General features: G+C 43.6%; 1 protein-coding gene across 1 annotated transcript in view; it reads right to left on the reverse strand.

Annotated features, from left to right (window-relative positions):
- LOC117360466 (sodium channel protein type 2 subunit alpha-like) overlaps positions 1–18,764 on the reverse strand; it is a 233,013-nt gene that overhangs the window by 10,107 nt on the left and 204,142 nt on the right. The window contains exons 23-27 of the mRNA XM_033944243.1: positions 18,463–18,744; positions 16,683–16,736; positions 13,201–13,338; positions 9,390–9,494; positions 1,521–1,791 (exon numbers count right to left, since the gene is read on the reverse strand). Coding sequence (XP_033800134.1) covers positions 1,521–1,791; positions 9,390–9,494; positions 13,201–13,338; positions 16,683–16,736; positions 18,463–18,744 — 850 coding nt within the window. The remainder of the gene's footprint in view (positions 1–1,520; positions 1,792–9,389; positions 9,495–13,200; positions 13,339–16,682; positions 16,737–18,462; positions 18,745–18,764) is intronic.

Genomic DNA, 18,764 nt, shown 5'->3' on the forward strand with positions numbered 1-18,764 from the left:
CATGCTAAACAGCTCTGTTTATTGAAGGGCCAGTTTCATTAACAGTTCCCCTGAAGTAGAGAAGGAATACAGCAGAAATACTGTATATACTTGAATATAAGTCGAGACCTCCTTTGCCCCCCCCCAAAAGTAGGAAAAATGGTTGACTTGAATATAAGTCGGACGGCTTAATATTCAAGTGTCCTGCCCTGCCAGGCTCTGCACCCCGCCCCCTCCCTGTCAAGCTCTGCACCCGGCCCCCTTCCCTCCCTCCCTCCCTTGTCAGACACTACATCCAGCTCTCTTCCTGCCAGGCACTGCACCCAGCTCCCTTTCCTCCTTCCTCTGTCAGGCACTACATCCAGCTCCCTTCCTTCCCTCTCTCCCGTGTCAGGCTCTGCACCCTTCCCTCCCTTCCCTGTCAGGCTCTGCACCCAGCATCCTTCCTTCCCCTGTCAGGCTATGCACCCTCCCTCCCAGGCTCTACCTCCTGTCCCTCCTCCCTGCCCTATCCTCATACCTCTGCTGATCCCTGGTGGACGTGCAGCGTGCAGGAGCAAGCTTTCCGAGCTCCTGTCTGCTGCTTACCGACTGTACAAATACAACCGCTGCTGCTCGACGCTGAGTGGCTTCCGTACTGGCTTCCGCAAATTCTCATGAGAATTCACAGGAGTCAGTACAGAAGCCACTTAGCATTAAATGGCTCTCACTCAGTGCCGCTTGTGCTGCTCAGTGGCCGAAGAAACTTGATCTGCGGCAGCCATTTAGTAGTGGGGCAGGAGCTCGAAAAACTTGCTCCTGCCTGCTACACCTTCTCCAGGGATTGGCAGAGCTATGAGGATAGGGCAGGGATGGGGCCAGAGCCTGGCGGTGTTCTACCTGCAGAATTCTGGGAGGAGGCATTGGCTCAAATATAAACCGGGACCCCCATTTTTGGGCCAAAAATTTCAGTTTATATTCTAGTATATACGGTACTTCAAAGATGGATTCATGTCAGGTTTAATGCATGGACTCTTTGATGATACTCAGTATAATTTGTCAGGTGTTAGTGTCTGATTTGATTCATTCTGTATTTTTGGTGCAGTTGTTTTTATAGGTAGGGTGGATATTTTGAGTGCATTTATAGGATAGGCACACATAGGTGCATTTTAATAACTTTTATAGGCACAACAGAAACAAATTATCTTCTTGCTTATTTCCTACCATCATAAATAATGACTTGTGAATAAAATAGTGAATACTGATCCTGTTGTATAGCACCAGCTCTTCTCTAAGGTGTTCTACATTCTGCCATGGCAACCCATGAAATAGCTTCTTCGAACGCCATGGTTTTATAGTAGGTTGCTAAAGCAACTACATATATGCTAGAAGAGGAGCGTGAATTCTTAGAATATGAGAAGTTTCACTTTTTAGATGCCTTCTGCATTTTCTCACAATTTTCATAATGCCAAAACCATCCTAAAATGCCATCCCTATAGTATGGTGTAAGAAATGATTAATATAACCCATATTTTCCCAAAGGAAATGAAAAACATTCTTACCAATTATGGAGAGAATAACTACTACAAAATCAAAAACATTCCAGCCCACAGTGAAGTAATAATGGCGTAGTGAAATCAACTTGAGCACACATTCTCCCGTAAAAAGGATAACAAAGATGACATTAATCCAGTATAAGTTGTCTTCCTTTTCTTTGCTCTGATCATCTGTTTCTACCATCATTGTTACCATATTAAGGCAAATAAGAATCATGATGATGATATCAAATGCTTGTTTTGTAACAAAATCAAAAACAATGCCTTGGAATACATTCTGAAAAAGAAAAAAAAAGAATTATTTATTTAAAATTTGATACACCACCATCTTCTGACAAACAGGTCACAACTCAAAACCCATAGCCCATTTGCTGTTATGTGCCATGAGACTAGCTTGACAATTTTATAGACTATGAGGGGGTACTATAAAGTTCTCAGCCCAATCAACCAACTTCCTAAACTCTGAGCGTTATCAGTCTGCAGAAACAAAATTCTATGTTTTGACATTGTTTTAGATCATTGATTGAACCCAGTGGCATAGTGAGGGTAAGTGGCGCCTGGGTTGGTGGCGCCTTCTACCCCGCCCTCCTCTCTGCCTCTGCCCCTCCATGCCCCCCATTTCCTTCCCCCATACCTTTTTAATTTTCCAGGCGAGAGCAACAGCACGAACCTGCTGCCCGCACCGTATCGGCTATCCCAATGATATCACTTCCTAGGTGCGGGGCCCAGAAGTGGTGTCAGAGAGAGGCAACACCGACATGGGCAGCAAGTTCGTAATGCTGTTCACACAGGAAAAATGAAAGAGGTACAGGGGGAAGGGAAGGGGTGCACGTGCATGGCAGGAGGGGTTGGGAAGGAAGGGGGAATGGAGAGGCGGACAGGTGCCTGCGCCCTTTACAAAGACCGTGCCAGGGGCGAGCCGCCTCCTCCCGCTAGAGATTGAACCATATCCACGTCATTCTCTTCTTGGTTGGGCTGAGAACATTTCAGCACCCCCTTGTAGTGCCAAGCACATGTTTGCCAATTTGTGATATCATTCATACAGATAAGTGCATCTATTCTATCAATTAGTGTGCACAACTGGTGCCTAAATCTAGGTGTCCTTTTTAGAATTGCCCTTTAAGTTTGTATTTAGGGCAATAGAGGGTTATGATGCCCAAAATCACAACACTGCCAAAATTTCACCTGAGTTCTATTCTGTAAGCACCTGCTTAACTTATATAGCAAGTATTTCCAAGACAGGTGTATACACGGAAGGTGCCAACACCCCCTATACCTCAAGACCCTCGCCCAGCACTCCTAAGCCCACCCTGACACCTCCTGACACACCCCCAACCCCCAAGGCTCAAACCTTACAAGAATACTGTAAATTACATAGGTATCAGCAACACTGATAGATCATGCATGTGTGCACAATGGTTCATGCTTTCATGGTGGTTTCGTTATCAGGAAAAGATGCACAAAAAAATGCCATGTTTTTACTGCTCATATTTGTTTGGTAACAATATGCAGTGATATAAAATATGTCACCGACACTTTCTATGATCGTTGCAAATGACAGCCCATCTCTAGGAATGATGTCATCTAAGAATAAAAACACCCAGTAAACGGGAACACTTTTTGTCTTTTCCTTCCATCTTTTTGGTCTCTCTGCAGAGGGCATGGAGCTCAGAAGAAGGAGTTCTTGGCCAAATGGGAGCTGTTGGTGATAAAAAAAAACAACAACAACAATCTAAGGGCAAAGGAAAAAGGTTGAAATAGTGTTCCTTCTACCTCATCCAGATGGAGTTTGCAACAGAAGCTGCCAGACTCTGATGTGAGGTCCTGTGGCCAGGCAGCTCCTCTTTTGAAATTAGGGAGCTTGGAAGAGCTATATTTTACTTTGAAAACTTCCTGAGCATGACAGCACTCAAGGTTGGAACTGCTGTGCTAACAGGAGAGGGCCCTGAGAGTCAAGGTAACTGATGGGTTGAAGAGCAGGAATTGTGAGATTGTTGGAGCTCTGGGTATATTTTGTTGGGGTGGGGGTTGTTCCATTATCTCTTGTGGCTTATTTTTGCAAAATTTAGGGAGAGTAGGATTAATGAAGGAGTTTAGATTGTGCTTATGAAGACATGCCTCACAGGTTGTAGAAGCTGGAGTATGCACACATGATACAATAGAAGAATAAACAGAAGAGATCGATTTGCTTCAACAGGCATGCACACTGTTTCAGCCACAAAGAAGGGAGTCCAGAGAAAAGACTAAGGCTTCAGAGAAAAGAAAGAGATCACAGGGCATGTTTACTAAATTGCACTATGCAGTTAGGGCCTGATTATATAAACGGGTGTCCTAATTGTAGATGGTGGTCCTACCATCGTCTGGCAGCCAATTGGGATGCACAATTTTTAGAAAAAACCTCGCAGAGCCAGGACGCCTATACTGCAGGTATTTGTCACAGGTTTAGGGAAACAGGTAGGGACACCTAAGCTTACCCAAGGCTGGGTGTGGGCATGGTTTCACCCGGAAGTGGCCTTGGGTGGGTTTAAGCAGCCCTAGGCAACTCCCTAGAGCCTTGGAAGACGCCTGAAATGTAGGCCAGCAAAATGCTGGTCTACATTTCAAAAGTTCAAAGTAGGTGTGGCTGGCTGAGCTGATCGCAGCAAGGGAATCCCCGATCAGTTGAGCCGGCAGGACTCCCCAAAGCCACATCTTTGGAGAGTCCTGCCGGCTCAGCTGATTGGGGGGGAAAATACCCATGCCACGTTCAGCTGAGCCAGTTGCGGCAGAAGCCACCCCAACACGTACCCCTGAAACTGGCAGGAGGGATGCCCACTTCCTCCTGCTGCTGGCCCCCGGAAGCTCTGACACCTCCCCCATGATGAATGGCAAGAGGGATGCCAACTCTGACCACAAAAACGTCATAAAGTTAGAGAAAGTATCTGGGGCACAGAGTCATCCTTAGATTTACATTTACGCTTCTTAGGCTGTGGAGGGTCTGTAGCCTGGTTGAGCAAAGAACCAGCCGTGCCGAGCTCTGAAAGCAATGGAGGCTGCCCCACCGGGTTAGCTGAGTGTTCAATAGCCTGCTTTTGTGAGGAAGAAGCTGAGATGATTGCTCCAGCTCCCTTTCACAGTGCCACACAGCACGTGCTATAAGGACACTCCAAAAGCGCTAAATCTGTGTAAACCTGGCATTAATTCACATGAAGAAACTATGAGGACTCCATCCCAGCAGTTTTCCTGGCAAAAATCAAAGTTTTGAAGAAGCAGGGAAAAGAAGAAAAAAAGATCGCTAAAAATCCAAGATGGCCACCAGCACCGAATTTACATCAAAAACGCAATATTTTTTACACTTCCCAAACTTGAAGAACGGCAATTTTAGGATTTTTGAGGTGGGGGAACACAGGGGAACACTTAGAAACAGAGCAAACCCCCTTGATTCAAACTTTCTTCAAGCTCTCTCGCAGGCTGTCAGTTCAGAGTTACTCACTGTGACCTTATACACTGGGCTGCACCTGCTTCCAGCTCTCTTCAAAAGCCAGCAAAGAAATCACTGCCACACTACTGGGAATGCTTTCTCAAAGCTGATCTTTGGGCTGACTATACCTCCACCCCTGCAGACCACCGGATACGCACCAGGATGGGCTGAGGCGCAAAAACACAGCTGACACCACTGAGCCCCCAAGCATGCCTAACAGTCTCTGCTTGACCCCCACTTAACAGAAGGTGAGACTACTTCAGGGATCGCCCTGAACTCCACTGAAATTACGTTGAATTTAAAACAATAAAATGAGGAGAGCAGAACACATACAGCTGCAGTCCTGCGTGCACAAGGAAGACAGTAGAGCAGGGGTGTCCAACCCATGGCCCATGGGCCACATGCAGCCCCGTGAAGTATTTTGTGTGACCCCGCTCGAGAGCGATGCAGTGTTTTCCTCTGCCGTCCCCGGGTGTTTACTGTCTTGCCGGCTCCTTCCTCCGTCTTGCTGCAACGTTTGCTCAAAGCCACAGGCAGCGGATCCTATGTGCCTCTTGCGGCTGACCCGGAAGTGTTCCCTCTGACGTCGTGACCTCAGAGGGAATGCTTCCAGATCAGCCACAGGAGGTGCGTGGAAGCTGCTGTCCACGGCTTTGAGCAAACGCTGCATCATGATAGAGGAGGGAGCAGGCAAGACGGTAAACACCCGCGGCACAGAAGGGAGGGAGAAGGGTGTTTTGGGACTTGAGAGGGAGGCGCTGCCTGTGGCTTTCAGCAAAAAATGACTAGCAGTGAGGAGGGAGCAGGCCTGAAGGTAAACACCCGGGGCACAGAAGGGAGGGAGGGAGAAGGGTGTGAGACTTGAGAGGACTTGAGAGGGAGGGGCATGAACTTAGGACACAGAATGAAGGGAAAAATAGAGGGGAGCATGAGCCATAAGATGGAAGTATGGCGGGAGTGAGGGAAAGAGATGCAGAGGTGAGGGAGATAATAGAAAGGGAGAATTGGGTGTCTGAGAGAAGGAAAGAAATGGTGCAATTGGGAAGGTTAAGAAAGAGGAGAAGTGTTGGGCAGAGAGAGGAGGGACGGAAAAGAGAGAGAATTATTGGACATGGTGGTGGGAGAGGAGTGAGGTAGAGATGCATGGGCACATAGAGAAGGGTGAGAACATGCTGGGCCAAGGAAGCCTCCTGGACTTTTTTTTTTTTTGGGTGGGTGGAGGATATTAAAAGAAGTGCCAGATTGGGCGTGGGGGGAGAGCTTATGGGACCAGAAACAGAGGACAAAGAGAGAGATGGTGGGAAATGGTCTGAAGGGAGAGAAGTTCGACCTGGAGTAGTGTGGAGGAAGAGGGAAAGAGATACTTGAAGGGAGAACTGTTGGGAAGAGAAAGAAAGAAATGGTGGACCTGGGGAAGGGAGGCAGGGTGGGAGAGATGGGATGGGGCAGTTGGGGAGAGAAGTTGGATCTGGGGATGGGAGGGATAAATGTTAGGCCTGTGGATGGAAGGCAGAGAGATGCAGCATCTCTCTTTTTTTTCTCTATTTCATTGTTCAGCATCAAGGGGGAAGGGAAGAAGAAAAACAGAAAAGATAGGGAGCAAAATGTTGGACCATGGAGATAGAGGAGGAGAGATGGAACAATGGAAGGGCAGGAGGGAAGAGAGCTGGGATAAGATGATGCTAGGATGGAAAGAAAGGGACAAGAAGTTATAACCTGACCAGTGGAGAGAGGGAGGGGGATTCTGAAAGTGGTGAGCCATGTGGATGAGGTCAAAAGGGAGATGACAAGATGAGTGAGAGAGCAGTGAGTACAGTGGTAGAAATGTGGTAATAGGGAGTAGACAGAAGGGAATAGGAGGCTGGGAAAGGAGTGAGATGGGAAATGGGAGTGCTAGAGACTGAGAGAAGATGGAGAATTGAGAGGTAGCTGAACATTTAAAAAGAAGGGTGAGAAAGAAGGCAATATTTGAGTGGACAGAGGCAGAAATGAAAAAGTTAAGAAAGCTGAAAGGGAAAATTCAATACGTTGGAGAAAGGCATAAGAAGGAAATGGAATGAGAGAAGAGGAGAAAAAAATTGACATCAGACACTGGAAAGAGAAAGATAGAGAAAAATCAGAAAGAGAAACTGGGACCAAGATGATGGAAAAACAAAATCTCCAGACAACAAGGTAGAAAAAATTGTTTCATTTTGAATTTATTAACTGGAATATGTTAGCTTTGGGATATGTGCATCACAATTATTTTTGTATTCAGTGGCGCAGTCATATACAGCTGATTTGTGGGAGGGACTGGAACCTAAAATTAGTGGATCGGCACCAAAGTTTCTCCCTGCCTGAGTGCAATTTATAAATACTTGAGCTAGTGGGGATTTCCAAGCCCTGCCAACTGAAGACATCTTCCTCCAGTCTGGCAACTCAAAATCTCCAAGCTTTCCAGCCAATGGCAATATTCTCAAGGTACCCCTGCTTTCAAGCATGCATGAAAGCCAAGGGAGGGCAGGGAGGAGGGAAGGCAGCAGCTCTGCAAGATTGCTGCTAGCTGCAAAACTTGGGAAGTTGGAGGGGGAGGAGGTGGCTGTCAGTTGGTGAGGCTTGGGGATCCCTACTAGCTACAGCAGGGGAGATATTCATTTTGAGGGAGCCTAAGCTCAAAGTGGAAGGCCCAAAAAAGCAGTAATATTTACCCTGATTAAACGATCCTCCACGTGCGTTACCGACAGCTGATTCAGCATCCCTGCTCTGATGAGACTTACCTCTGAAGAGGCTCACCATAGCTGTAATAGAAGTGAATGGGAAAACCAGGAGCGCGCATCCCTGCTCATCAAAATGGGGATGAGGAAGCCTGTGGCTGCTCCCACTGTCAGCGGTGTACATGGAGGATCACTCAGTCAGGGTAAGTATTACTGCTTTTTTGGGTTCCTCTCCATAGTGTCCCTTTAATGAAGGTTTATTATTAGATACGTACATCTTCTATATTAGTGATTGTAAATTTGGGACCTGCTCAACCTTTTTTTGGATCATCAGCTAGTGTTAGTGTTTGTGTGGCCCCAGAAAAAATTTTTTGGCCAATGCAGCCCAGGGAAGCCAAAAGGTTGGACACCCCTGCTGTACAGGGTGCTAAACTGATCTGTGATGTACAATGGAGGCAGAGTGAAAAATCCGGAGTGGATTCCGTCTGCAGCATGCGAGTTTGGGGAAATAACCCTGTTGTCTAGAATGTCTCACCTATTGCTCTGGAAATATAGTCCAGTATAACTATATCCCAGACATGGTTCTCCACGAACCATGTCTCCGTGATCGCCACTATATCCAACTCATTTTCTTCAATCACAGCTTCTAGATCCAGAATCTTGTTTCCCATACTTTGAGCATTGGTATATACTGCTTTCCAAAGATTGCCCCCTTTTCCCATCAGTGTAGAGGTATTCAGTGATTTACTTACCCGAGTGCCTAGGCACTGGACACACCAGTTAAGTGGGTCTGTACCTGAAATGGTCCTGTAGCACTGAATGCTTGAAGCCACTAGGCATTGAAGGAAAAACCGCTGACATGAGATCAAAGGACTCTATGATCTGGGAAAGTCGCTGTTCCTGACCTGAAAACAAGCTGAAAAGTGCTATTCCTGGCTTGAAAACAAACTGAAAAGAGCCTTAAGCTCCCTCCCCCAAAGAAAATTGATAAAAAATTAAGAATTTTTAAACAAATGGAAGGAAGGAAAAAAATTAAATGACTAAACTGAAAGAAAAAATAAACGTGAAAGCATTAAAAAACCCAATAAAGTTTAACGTACTTAGAGAAACTGATGGTACCACTAGCCGACATTAGGTGGGAAGGCACCAGTACTTGCACGATATAGGCAGTCAGTGGTATAGCAAAGGAAGGAGGCGCCTGGGGCAGTGACGCCATCCACTTTTTCCCCACCTCCCTGCCGTTCACTCCCTTGTTAACTCTCGTGACCAGGAAGTGATTTCAGAGGGACAGCTGAGGCCGACACGAGCAGCAGGTTGAAGATACTGCTCATGCCGGCGAAGGGTTAATGAATTACAGGGAAACGGAGAGGAAGACAGGTCCCAGCATCCCCACAAAGACAGCGACCAGGGCAGTCCGTCCTCTGCCCTGCTCGCCCCTTACTACACCACTTGTGAGAGTAAAGATTTTGACTGTCCATGTCCGGATTCTGTGGACGATGTCACCCACATGTGAGAATATACTGCCTGCTTGTCCCTGGATAATATTATGTATTAATGTAAAATATCTGAACTGATACTTTAAAAATCACTACAAAAATATCAGTTTCACAAATGTAGGAAGAGCTCATATATAATTTAGAAACACTATAATAAGCTCTCTAGTGACTTGAAATATATAAATAGTGCTTTAAAAATTACATAGAAGAAACATTTTTTTCTTACCGATGGTCGAGGTATTGGTTTTTGCGGTTTCTTGGACCCCAGCTTTTTCATTGCATTATAATATTTCTTTTGTTCTTCTGTCATAAAGATGTCTTGACCTCCAAATTGAAGAAATAAAATCAAAACTGGTTACAACTACTGGATAATTTCAGCAAAGTGTTCCTTACCTATTCATCATAAAATAAATTAATGGAATTTAGCATAGAATCCATAGCATACAAACCTTGTTAGGACTATATTCAAAGGGACTATCTGGATTGCTGCTGTTATTCAGATATTCCCTAACCAGGTGCTGACCACAGATATTCAGTGGCACTATGTCCCAAATTCAGTATAGGACACCCATTCTCAGAAGCCGCCTAAGTGGCTTTTGAGAATCACACACGGGAGCCCTATAAAGAATCGCCCTAAGCCGCCTAACTACCACTTTAACCAGCGCCCATGTTACAGACTCTAGTTAGAGAATCACGTTACCGCTGAACTGATGGTGGCAAGGGATCTCCCTGCCATGATCAGTTTAGTGGCTGTGGCAGGGTCTCAGGTCCCATCCAGTGCCCCCCGAAGATTACCGGCAGGAGGGATGCCCAGTCCCTCCTGTCCGAATGCCGCAAAGCCCCCCCCCCCAGAATGACCAGTCCCTCCTGCTGGACATTCCCCACCCCTCTGCTTAGGTAAGCCACCAGATCCCCCAGCCTAGCAAGACCCTCCAGCCCAGCCGGAACCCCCCCGTCTTGCCCAACCAGACCACCCCCCAGCCCACCTGAACCCCCCTACCTTTAGTAATTGGACAGCCAGATGCTTTCTCCAGCAAGCCCGCTTTCATCTGAATAGCAGACCTGCCCCTTCCCAGAGCATTGTGGGATGTACTGGGGAGGGATCTAAGGGCCTGATTGTCCCAGGCGCCTAAGGCCCCTCCCATGGGAAGGGCCTTAGGCACCTGGGCCAATCGGAATCTTAGGCGGGATGCGCTGAGAGTGGCCTAAGATTCCGATTGGCCAGATCCCTTAAGCCCCCCCCCCCCCCCGGGAGTGTTCGGGTGTGTCCGGCAGGAGGGACCGGGCATCCTTTCTGCTGCGGTCATTACAGGGGTGTCTGGCAGGAGGGACTGGGCATCCCCCTGCCACAGTCATTACGGGGGATGGGGCTGTCCGGCAGGAGGAACTGGGCATCCCTCCTACCAATAGTCTTTGTGGGGGGGGGGGGGGAGTCCCTGCTGTGGCTGCAAAAACTGATCACAGCAGGGAGGTTTCCTTGCCGATTAGTTCAGCAGGCACATTACTTGAAGACGCCTGAAATGTAAGCCAGCAAAATGCTGACCTACATTTCAGGTGCCTTCCACAGGTCTAGGGAGGCGCCTAGGGTTGCCTAAGCTCACCTAAAGCCACTTCCAGGCGAAACCACGCCCTAACCTAGCCTTAGGCGAAGTTAGGCATCCATACGTGCCTCATTAGGTTCCTGGAGGCACCTACAATGTAGGCAGCCTGCCTCGGAAGGTTTTTTTTCAAGAACGTGTGTCCCGATCAGCTTTTAGACAGTGGTAGGCTGCCTAAAATCAGGACACCGTTTATAGAATTTGCTCCTATCTGTATAGTGTTGCTGAATATCCTTACAGATTGCCTTGGGGTGGTATGTGGGTGGCATGAGGGTGGAGCTGGAAGACAGCCAGGGAGAGGCGATATTCAGACCATCATCTGAATAACTAGGTTAGATTGCAGTTTGAAAATCACTATTATTGATAAAACGGTGGCGCTCACCAATGTTCTTGGATAATCAGCGCTGCTCACTATCTGGAAAGTGGCACTGAATATCTGTGAATAATTTAAACATTCCAGCCAGGGTTAAGAACAAACGCTGATCATGTACGAGTTTAAATATTGACCCATTTGTATGTGTACATTTACCTGGACATAACATTAGAAGGGAGCCGAGGCCGGCGCAAACAGCAGATGGAGGATGCTGCTTACACCAGTGAACATGTAAACAAGTACTCGAGGGGGCGGGACTCAAACGGCAGGGTAGAGCAGTGGGCACACAGAGTGACGATGCTGGGCGCCACCACCCCGGCTGCCAACCTCCCTAGCTACACCACTGATTCTACCTACTTTTGTTTAAAAGATCAGGCTATCTATATACGCATTCTAGTAGGTATGTGTGTGTGGGCCGGGGGGGGGGGGGGAGAGGTTGAATGGGTATGGCAAAGGCACATTTTATAAAATAAGCCCTGAATTCTATAAAATAGTACTTCGAGATTTGTGTGCAAATTTAGGTGTACGCCCAATTTGTGCGTGCAACTTAATTGAATTACAAGTCAATGAGCGCTGATAACTGGCTTCTTAACAAGCAATTATTAGCGCTGTTTTGGGGTTTTTTTTAAAAAATCATTTTTATTAAGGAGGCAACAAGAGAACAGGAATAACACAAGCAACATATATGTGAGCGAGACAAAAGAATACAACCATTGCAAACAGCATCAGCAAAGGGGATGTAGGTAATACAGATCAAAAGGGGTACTTCTGTGCCTCCTGCCAGAAGCAAGCCATCGAACAGAGGTCACACAGGACCGGAAGGACATCGGCTCACCCTACTAAAGAAGCAATAAACCCCCATAGAATATTAGTATGAAATTAGAATCAGCCCCATTCTCCCATCCGCCCACCCCCTTGGTTTTATATTATGTTGTCCCCCCATGTTAAAGAACCCCCCATCCTCAGCACCCCCCTTCTAAGGATACATCAGGCACACCCCACAACACAAACCAGTCAACCAAACTTACCAAAGACACCCTCCTCATTCATATAAACATTCACTAAACCCTGAAGTGCTTGCTTATAGGGCCCTCTGGAAGGTGTTTCTGCGGTTACCTCTAGCGCTAACTGGTTTTAATTTAAAATTATGTGCTTAAATTTAGCATGTGCTGGATATCAAGTTTTTAATAAACATAAACATATACCTACATGTAATGTTGTAAACATTGTAGATTAGATGCGCCCAGCTTTTGTAATACAGAGCCCCAGTTATGTCATGTTTAAAGTTACACATGATAATGTTTAAGTTCTATATGTAAGGTTAAGGTCATCATGTGCAATTTTAAACATGTAATTTATGCCTTTAAGATTATATGGTTTCTGCAAGTCCATGAGGGACCTACAAGTTATACAAAGAGCAGCAAAATTCAGCTGCTCTCTGTATAACATCCCCCCCCCCCCTCCCTACCTTCCCAACTCAAATATTTGAAAAAAATAAACTGTACCATTAGAGTGGCTCCCATTCCTTTCCAACACAAATATTTAGAAAGTGCAGGAGCTTCCCCACTTCCCAGCCTACCAACTCCAAATTCCTGAAACCTCCACAAAGCCCTTCTGGTTAAGGGGAAATTCTTAATAAGTATTCATTTTTCTCACTGCATTTGATGATTGGTCCCTTCATTGACCAATCCCTGTTCAGTATTTGACTACTAAATCTTTTTTTAAATATTTGGTTTGGGAAGAAATTGCTCAACTCCTACTTGTTTTTAAATATTTCCGGATAGAGGGAATGAGGCCATGTGCCTATTAAATTAGCCTACTATTTTTGTATATTTATATGGTTTTGTGATGGCTGAAAAATGACCTGACGATATTTAGAAAACAGTGAATAAACTGTAGAAACATTAGCCAGTCCATTTGATGGGCTCTCATATAACTTATAATTAATTCTGTTAAGCATCTACATAACATGTTTATAAAGTAATTAATTACAATTTAGAAACTCAAGCATCTTGTTAAATTTATGTCTCCACTAAAATTAGAAAACAAGCCCATAAAATACTTATCTTTTTTTTTTGCTGGTTGAAGTTATCAATGATGACACCGATGAAGAGGTTCAAAGTGAAGAATGACCCAAAGATTATAAAGATTACAAAGTAGATATACATGTACAGGTTTTCTTCATACTTCGGCTGGGAATGTAACTGCATAAAATCAGGTTAGAGCATCAGCAGCACTATTTATCTGTAATATATATTTTACACAATTTATGACAAAATGGAGAAAAAAGCGCTTGTCCTTAGGAAAAGTCTCAACGGAGTTATTTTTATATTATATTTTATTGTATACTAAAATGACCTGAATAATAGGTGTAATTTGGAAGACCCATCTAAAAACAAACCTATTTGCTTCTCTTTGTTGATTATCAGGAAAAGTCATATTGTACTTGAATGCTTAATAAAATAACTGAAAAACAGACATTTCTAGGGAAGATAGTACAAAAGGGAGTCAAAATAACTTTTAAAAATGCATAAAATTAATAGAAACAGAAGTCCTGTAGTCATATAGAAACATAATCAGAGTCATGCGTTATAACTTAATTCTAAATTGAGAAGGTAGTCTAGTTTTAAAGATAAATTAATCTCAGATTTTTTTCTTAAGATAGTCAAAATTAGTGCCACTATTGATCTTTACAATGGTGGTTTTAATGAAGTGCACATTGTTTTTGGGGTTTTTTTTAAAATTAAACTTTATTGATTTTTAAAATATTAATAGTACAATAAACAAGTATGTGGACATATAGCAAAACAAGATAAGCACTTTTGTCTTACAAACATATCTAAGAAATAATTTTAACCCACCCACCCACTGATTGATCAATAAAAGCACGAATACATATAATCATTCAGTAACCTTTCTTTCTGTAAAATAATAATGCAATCCCACCCACCTCCCACCCATCCTTTCCCCCTTCCCTGGATGTGCGTGTGAAAATAAACAAAAAGTTAAGACATAGAACCAACTAAACTGAAGGGTATTTTTAAACTATACTGAATCAAAAGATGTCAACGGGCTCCAAACCAGTTTAAATATATTGCTATGCCCCAACATATCAGCATTCATTTTCTCAAATTTATAACTGGAGCATAAATTTGCCCACCAAAAAGGAAAATTTAGGCGATCGTAATTCATGTATCTCTGTTGTTAACTGAATCACTGCGTATTGGTACTGTGCAAATCAAGAAAGAGTACAGTGCCTTGCATGTAAAGAAAGCTGAAATTGTCTGACCCTTTCGATAAAGAAGATACAGTACATCACCTGGAAGAATACACATTGCTGCTCCTACTGCTGGTTAAGAGGCTTCTTTGAATTCTTGACTGACAGGGAAGGAGCTAAAACTGATTCTGCTTAAGGATTGGGACAAAATATCATTGCTCAACAGCACACTGAGAGCTGGGGAGCAAATCAATGACTAAACTCTAAGGAAAGGGAAGAGGCAGGAGAAGAAGGGAAGGGAGAAAGACTGCTGCAACAGCACTGAAGATATGACCTGGGATGCAAAAGAAGATTTGTCAGGTAGTCAGGGGACAAACCATGGGAGAAGTAAATTGAAAAAGAAAAAGAAGAGAATAAGAAGTAAAGCGAAAAAGACAGAAATAGGAAGCAGAAGGAAAGAAGAGGAAGGGGAACAAAGGCCCTTTTTTAGCAATCCGCGTTAGGTTTTTTATGCCGACCGCTGCAGTAAAAGCTCCAATGCTCATAGAAGTCCTATGAGCGTTGGAGCTTTTACCACAGCAGGTGGTGATAAAAATCCTAATGTGACTTGATAAAAGGGAGTCAAAAAGAGGAAACCAGTGGAAAGGTTGAACTGATTTTGCCTAGGGTACATGCATGTAGATGTAGAGAAAGGCTGAAGGAAAGCTGAAAGGTTAAGGAAGTGCCAGAGAATAGGCTATATTGGGTGGATTAAGGAAGCAATAGGAGACAGAAACAGTGGTAAAGAGAAACAATGAAAAAAAGAAGTGAAAATAAAATTGACAGAGTGAAAGGGATTCCAAGAAGCAGGAAAGACAGAGAAAGATAAGATATCAGAGGAAAGTAAAAATAAATACAGCACAATCAAACAAAAAGAGACAGGAGCATGAGACAGAAAATTTTACAATGTATTTTTACTTAGACCACATTTGAAAAATTATAACAAGTAGTCTGTGAAAAATAATAATCAGAAGAAGCAGACAAGAATAGCATGTGGCAAAAGGTCTAATTCCATAGGTAAACTGCATGTGATCGTCCCATCCTCTGTATCTTTTACACGCTCAAAATGCATTAATGCAAAAATACCAAGCAAAATGCTGTTGTTTAGGAATTTGTGAGTCAACTTGCTTAGGCATAATTTTGTTACTCATAATATTCCCTGAAGTGGACATAAGAACATAAGAATTGCCATACTGAGACAGACCGAAGGTCCATCAAGCCCAGTATCGTATTTCCAACAGAGGCCAACCTAGGTTCCAAGTACCTAGCTAGATCCCAAGTATTAAACAGATTTTATGCTGCTTATCTTAGGAATAAGCAAGTCTACAAAATCCTGAGTGGTGGTTCAATTTTTTACTGCATCAATATTTACAAAGACTAGGGAACATTCACAGTTACAGAGTAATACTTTTAAAACTAATAGGAGGAAATATTTTTTTACTCAGAGAATAGTTAAGCTCTGGAACGCATTGCCAGAGGATGTGGTAAGAACAGTTAATGTAGCTGGCTTTAAAAAAGGTTTGGGCAAGTTCCTGGAGGAAAACTCCATAGTCTGCTGTTGAGACAGACATGGGGCGGTAACTTGGATTGGCCTCCGCAAAGACGGGATACTGGGCTAGATGGACCATTGGTCTGACCCAGTAAAGCTATTCTTATGTTCTTATGATTTTCCTAAGCCATCTCAATAATGGCCTATGGACTTGTCTTTTAGGAAATTATCCAAACCTTTTTTAAACCCCGCTAAGCTAACTGATTTCACCACATTCTCTGGCAATGAATTCCAGAGTTTAATTACACGTTGTGTGAAGAAATATTTTCTCCGGTTTGTTTTAAATCTACTACTTAGTAGCTTCATTGCATGCCCCCTAGTCCTAGTATATATGGAAAGAGTAAACAAGTGATTCACAACCACCCGTTTCACCGCACTCAGTATTTTATAGACTTCTATCATATCACTCCTGAGCCATCTCTTCTCCAAGCTGAAGAGCTCTAGCCGCTTTATCCTTTCTTCATAGGGAAGTCATCCCATTCCTTTTATCATTTTCATCACCGTTCTATGTACCTTTTCTAATTCCGTTATATCTTTTTTGAGATACAGCAACCAGAATTGTATACAGTATTTGAGGTGCAGCCGCACCATAAAGTGATAGAAGCATATTATAACATTTTCATCTTTGTTTTCCATCTAAAACTGCCCTCGAACTATGAATATTTTCAATTAAAATGTTAAACTTACATTTTGTAAATTACTATTTATACTTAACATGAATTTATAATATATATTGTACTTACAGCTCTTGAATCAACAGCAGCATACATAATGTCCATCCATCCTTTAAATGTGGCCTAAAAAGTAAGACAAATTGGAAATATTGAGAAGAACATTTACCCCCTCTTTTACTAAGGTGCGCTAACCGATTAGCGCACGCTAATCGAATTAGCGCATGCTAAATGCAAAAGCGTCCATAGACTAACATGCACGCATTAGCGTTTAGCGCGCACCTTAGTAAAAGAGGGCCTTAGCTAGCAGTGGGGGGCTCATTTCTAAACTTTGGTGATAGAAGTAACATGTGAAAGAAGATATAGGACTAGGAAAAGTGAGTAGTGAGAATCTGAAGGCTCAATTCAGCAATCAGACTTCTGAAAAAACTCCATGCCCATGACCCTGTCTTCCAGGCTCTATCATCAGCCCTCTGGCTACCCATAGCCAAATGTTGCATCTTTAAGGGCCTGATGCTAGCATTCAAACCCTTGCACGGCATGGTGCCAGGCTACATGACAACCAAGCTTCCTCCAAACATGTCAAACAGGCCACTCCCCTCCCAGGCCTTCTGGATCTCACCCTCTCTGAGATTCTCATGAGATCTCCAGTCTCATGAGAATCTCGGTGAGGATGAGATCCAGAAGGCCTTGAGCATGCGCAGATGCTCAAGGCTCAGCAGCAGACTGGCGGCAGGCCCTTTCTAACTCCTGTGGCAGACAGGTAAGGACAGGGCCGGTCGGTAGATGGGGAGGAGACGATCGTGAAGGGAGGACGCAGCGCCGGTGGCCTCGGGGGGAGCAATACTGTTGGATCCCGCGGTCGGGTCAGGTGGGGGCTCGCAAATCGAGTCAATGCTCGGTTTGCGAGTCAAAAGTTTGCTGAGTGTTTTGCTCGTCTTGCAAAACACTCGCAAACCGGGTTACTCGTAAACCGAGGTTTTTTGGATAAAAACTTATATTGAAAAACTTGTACTGTAACTATGACAAATTGTATACCACTAACTGTATATTATGTATGTTAACCTGTAACCCATTCTGAGTTCGCTGGGGAGAATGGAATAGAAAATAAATTAAACAAATAAATATTTAATTCAAGTTTAAATATATAAAATAAAAAATATTCCTCTCTTTAAATGTGACCTGTTATTCTACCTCAGATTTCCCAAAGTTTGCTCTGAATGAAAAATTAGTCAGTTGAGTTTTCAGGACTGCCACAATGAATACATTGCGCTGTAAATCTGAACATACTGGAGATATGCATGCAAATTTATCTCATGCATATTCATTTTGGTAATCCTGAAAGCCTAACTGGTTGGGTTTGTCTCCAGGATAAGGTTGGAAAACACATATTTAACTTCACTATCGTTGGCATACATGTTTTGTAGTTAAAATGGAAAATATAATTACAGTTTCTATTTGTAGGTGTTCGTAAATGGCGAAATTAGCAATTTGTTTTCCGGTCAATTAGAGATTCTTTAAGAGAAGGAAAAAAAATTCAGTGTTTATCAGTATCTATGTCAGTGCAGTTCCAGTGGAATCAGATACACTTGCACAGCTGAAGAGTTGTCAGCCCGGAAAAAGCACAGGAGTGCAGAATCACAGGAAAAGGGAGGTGTGAAAGAGTGCTAGGGGAATACGGATTTTGGGGAGTTTATCAAATAAACACCTATTTTACTTTTTTGGCACAAGGAGTGTTTTACTGGTGTTTTCCCAATTAAAGTCTACAATCAGAAGCTCTAGATATAAACTTATGCTCAAACAAATGTTTAGAGAATACACTGTAGAATGCATATGATGTATGCTCACTTACCACTTGAAGAAGAGCAAGATATCCAGCTCCCACATTATCAAAGTTTACTTTCACGTTCTTCCATCGGGCACTTTGATTTTGATCTATCAGCGTAAAGCATTCACTTTCGTTATTCACTACAGTCTCTGGGAACATCTCACCAGTGGTAGTATTAACACAGTGATAATATTTGCCAGCAAACAGATTCACTCCCATTATGCTGAAAATGAGCCAGAATATAAGGCAGACCAGAAGCACATTCATGATAGATGGAATTGCTCCCATAAGGGCATTCACAACCACCTAATGAAAATAGAGAAAAA

Source organism: Geotrypetes seraphini, chromosome 5 (assembly GCF_902459505.1).
Source record: "Geotrypetes seraphini chromosome 5, aGeoSer1.1, whole genome shotgun sequence".
NCBI classification, from domain to species: Eukaryota; Metazoa; Chordata; class Amphibia; order Gymnophiona; family Dermophiidae; genus Geotrypetes; species Geotrypetes seraphini.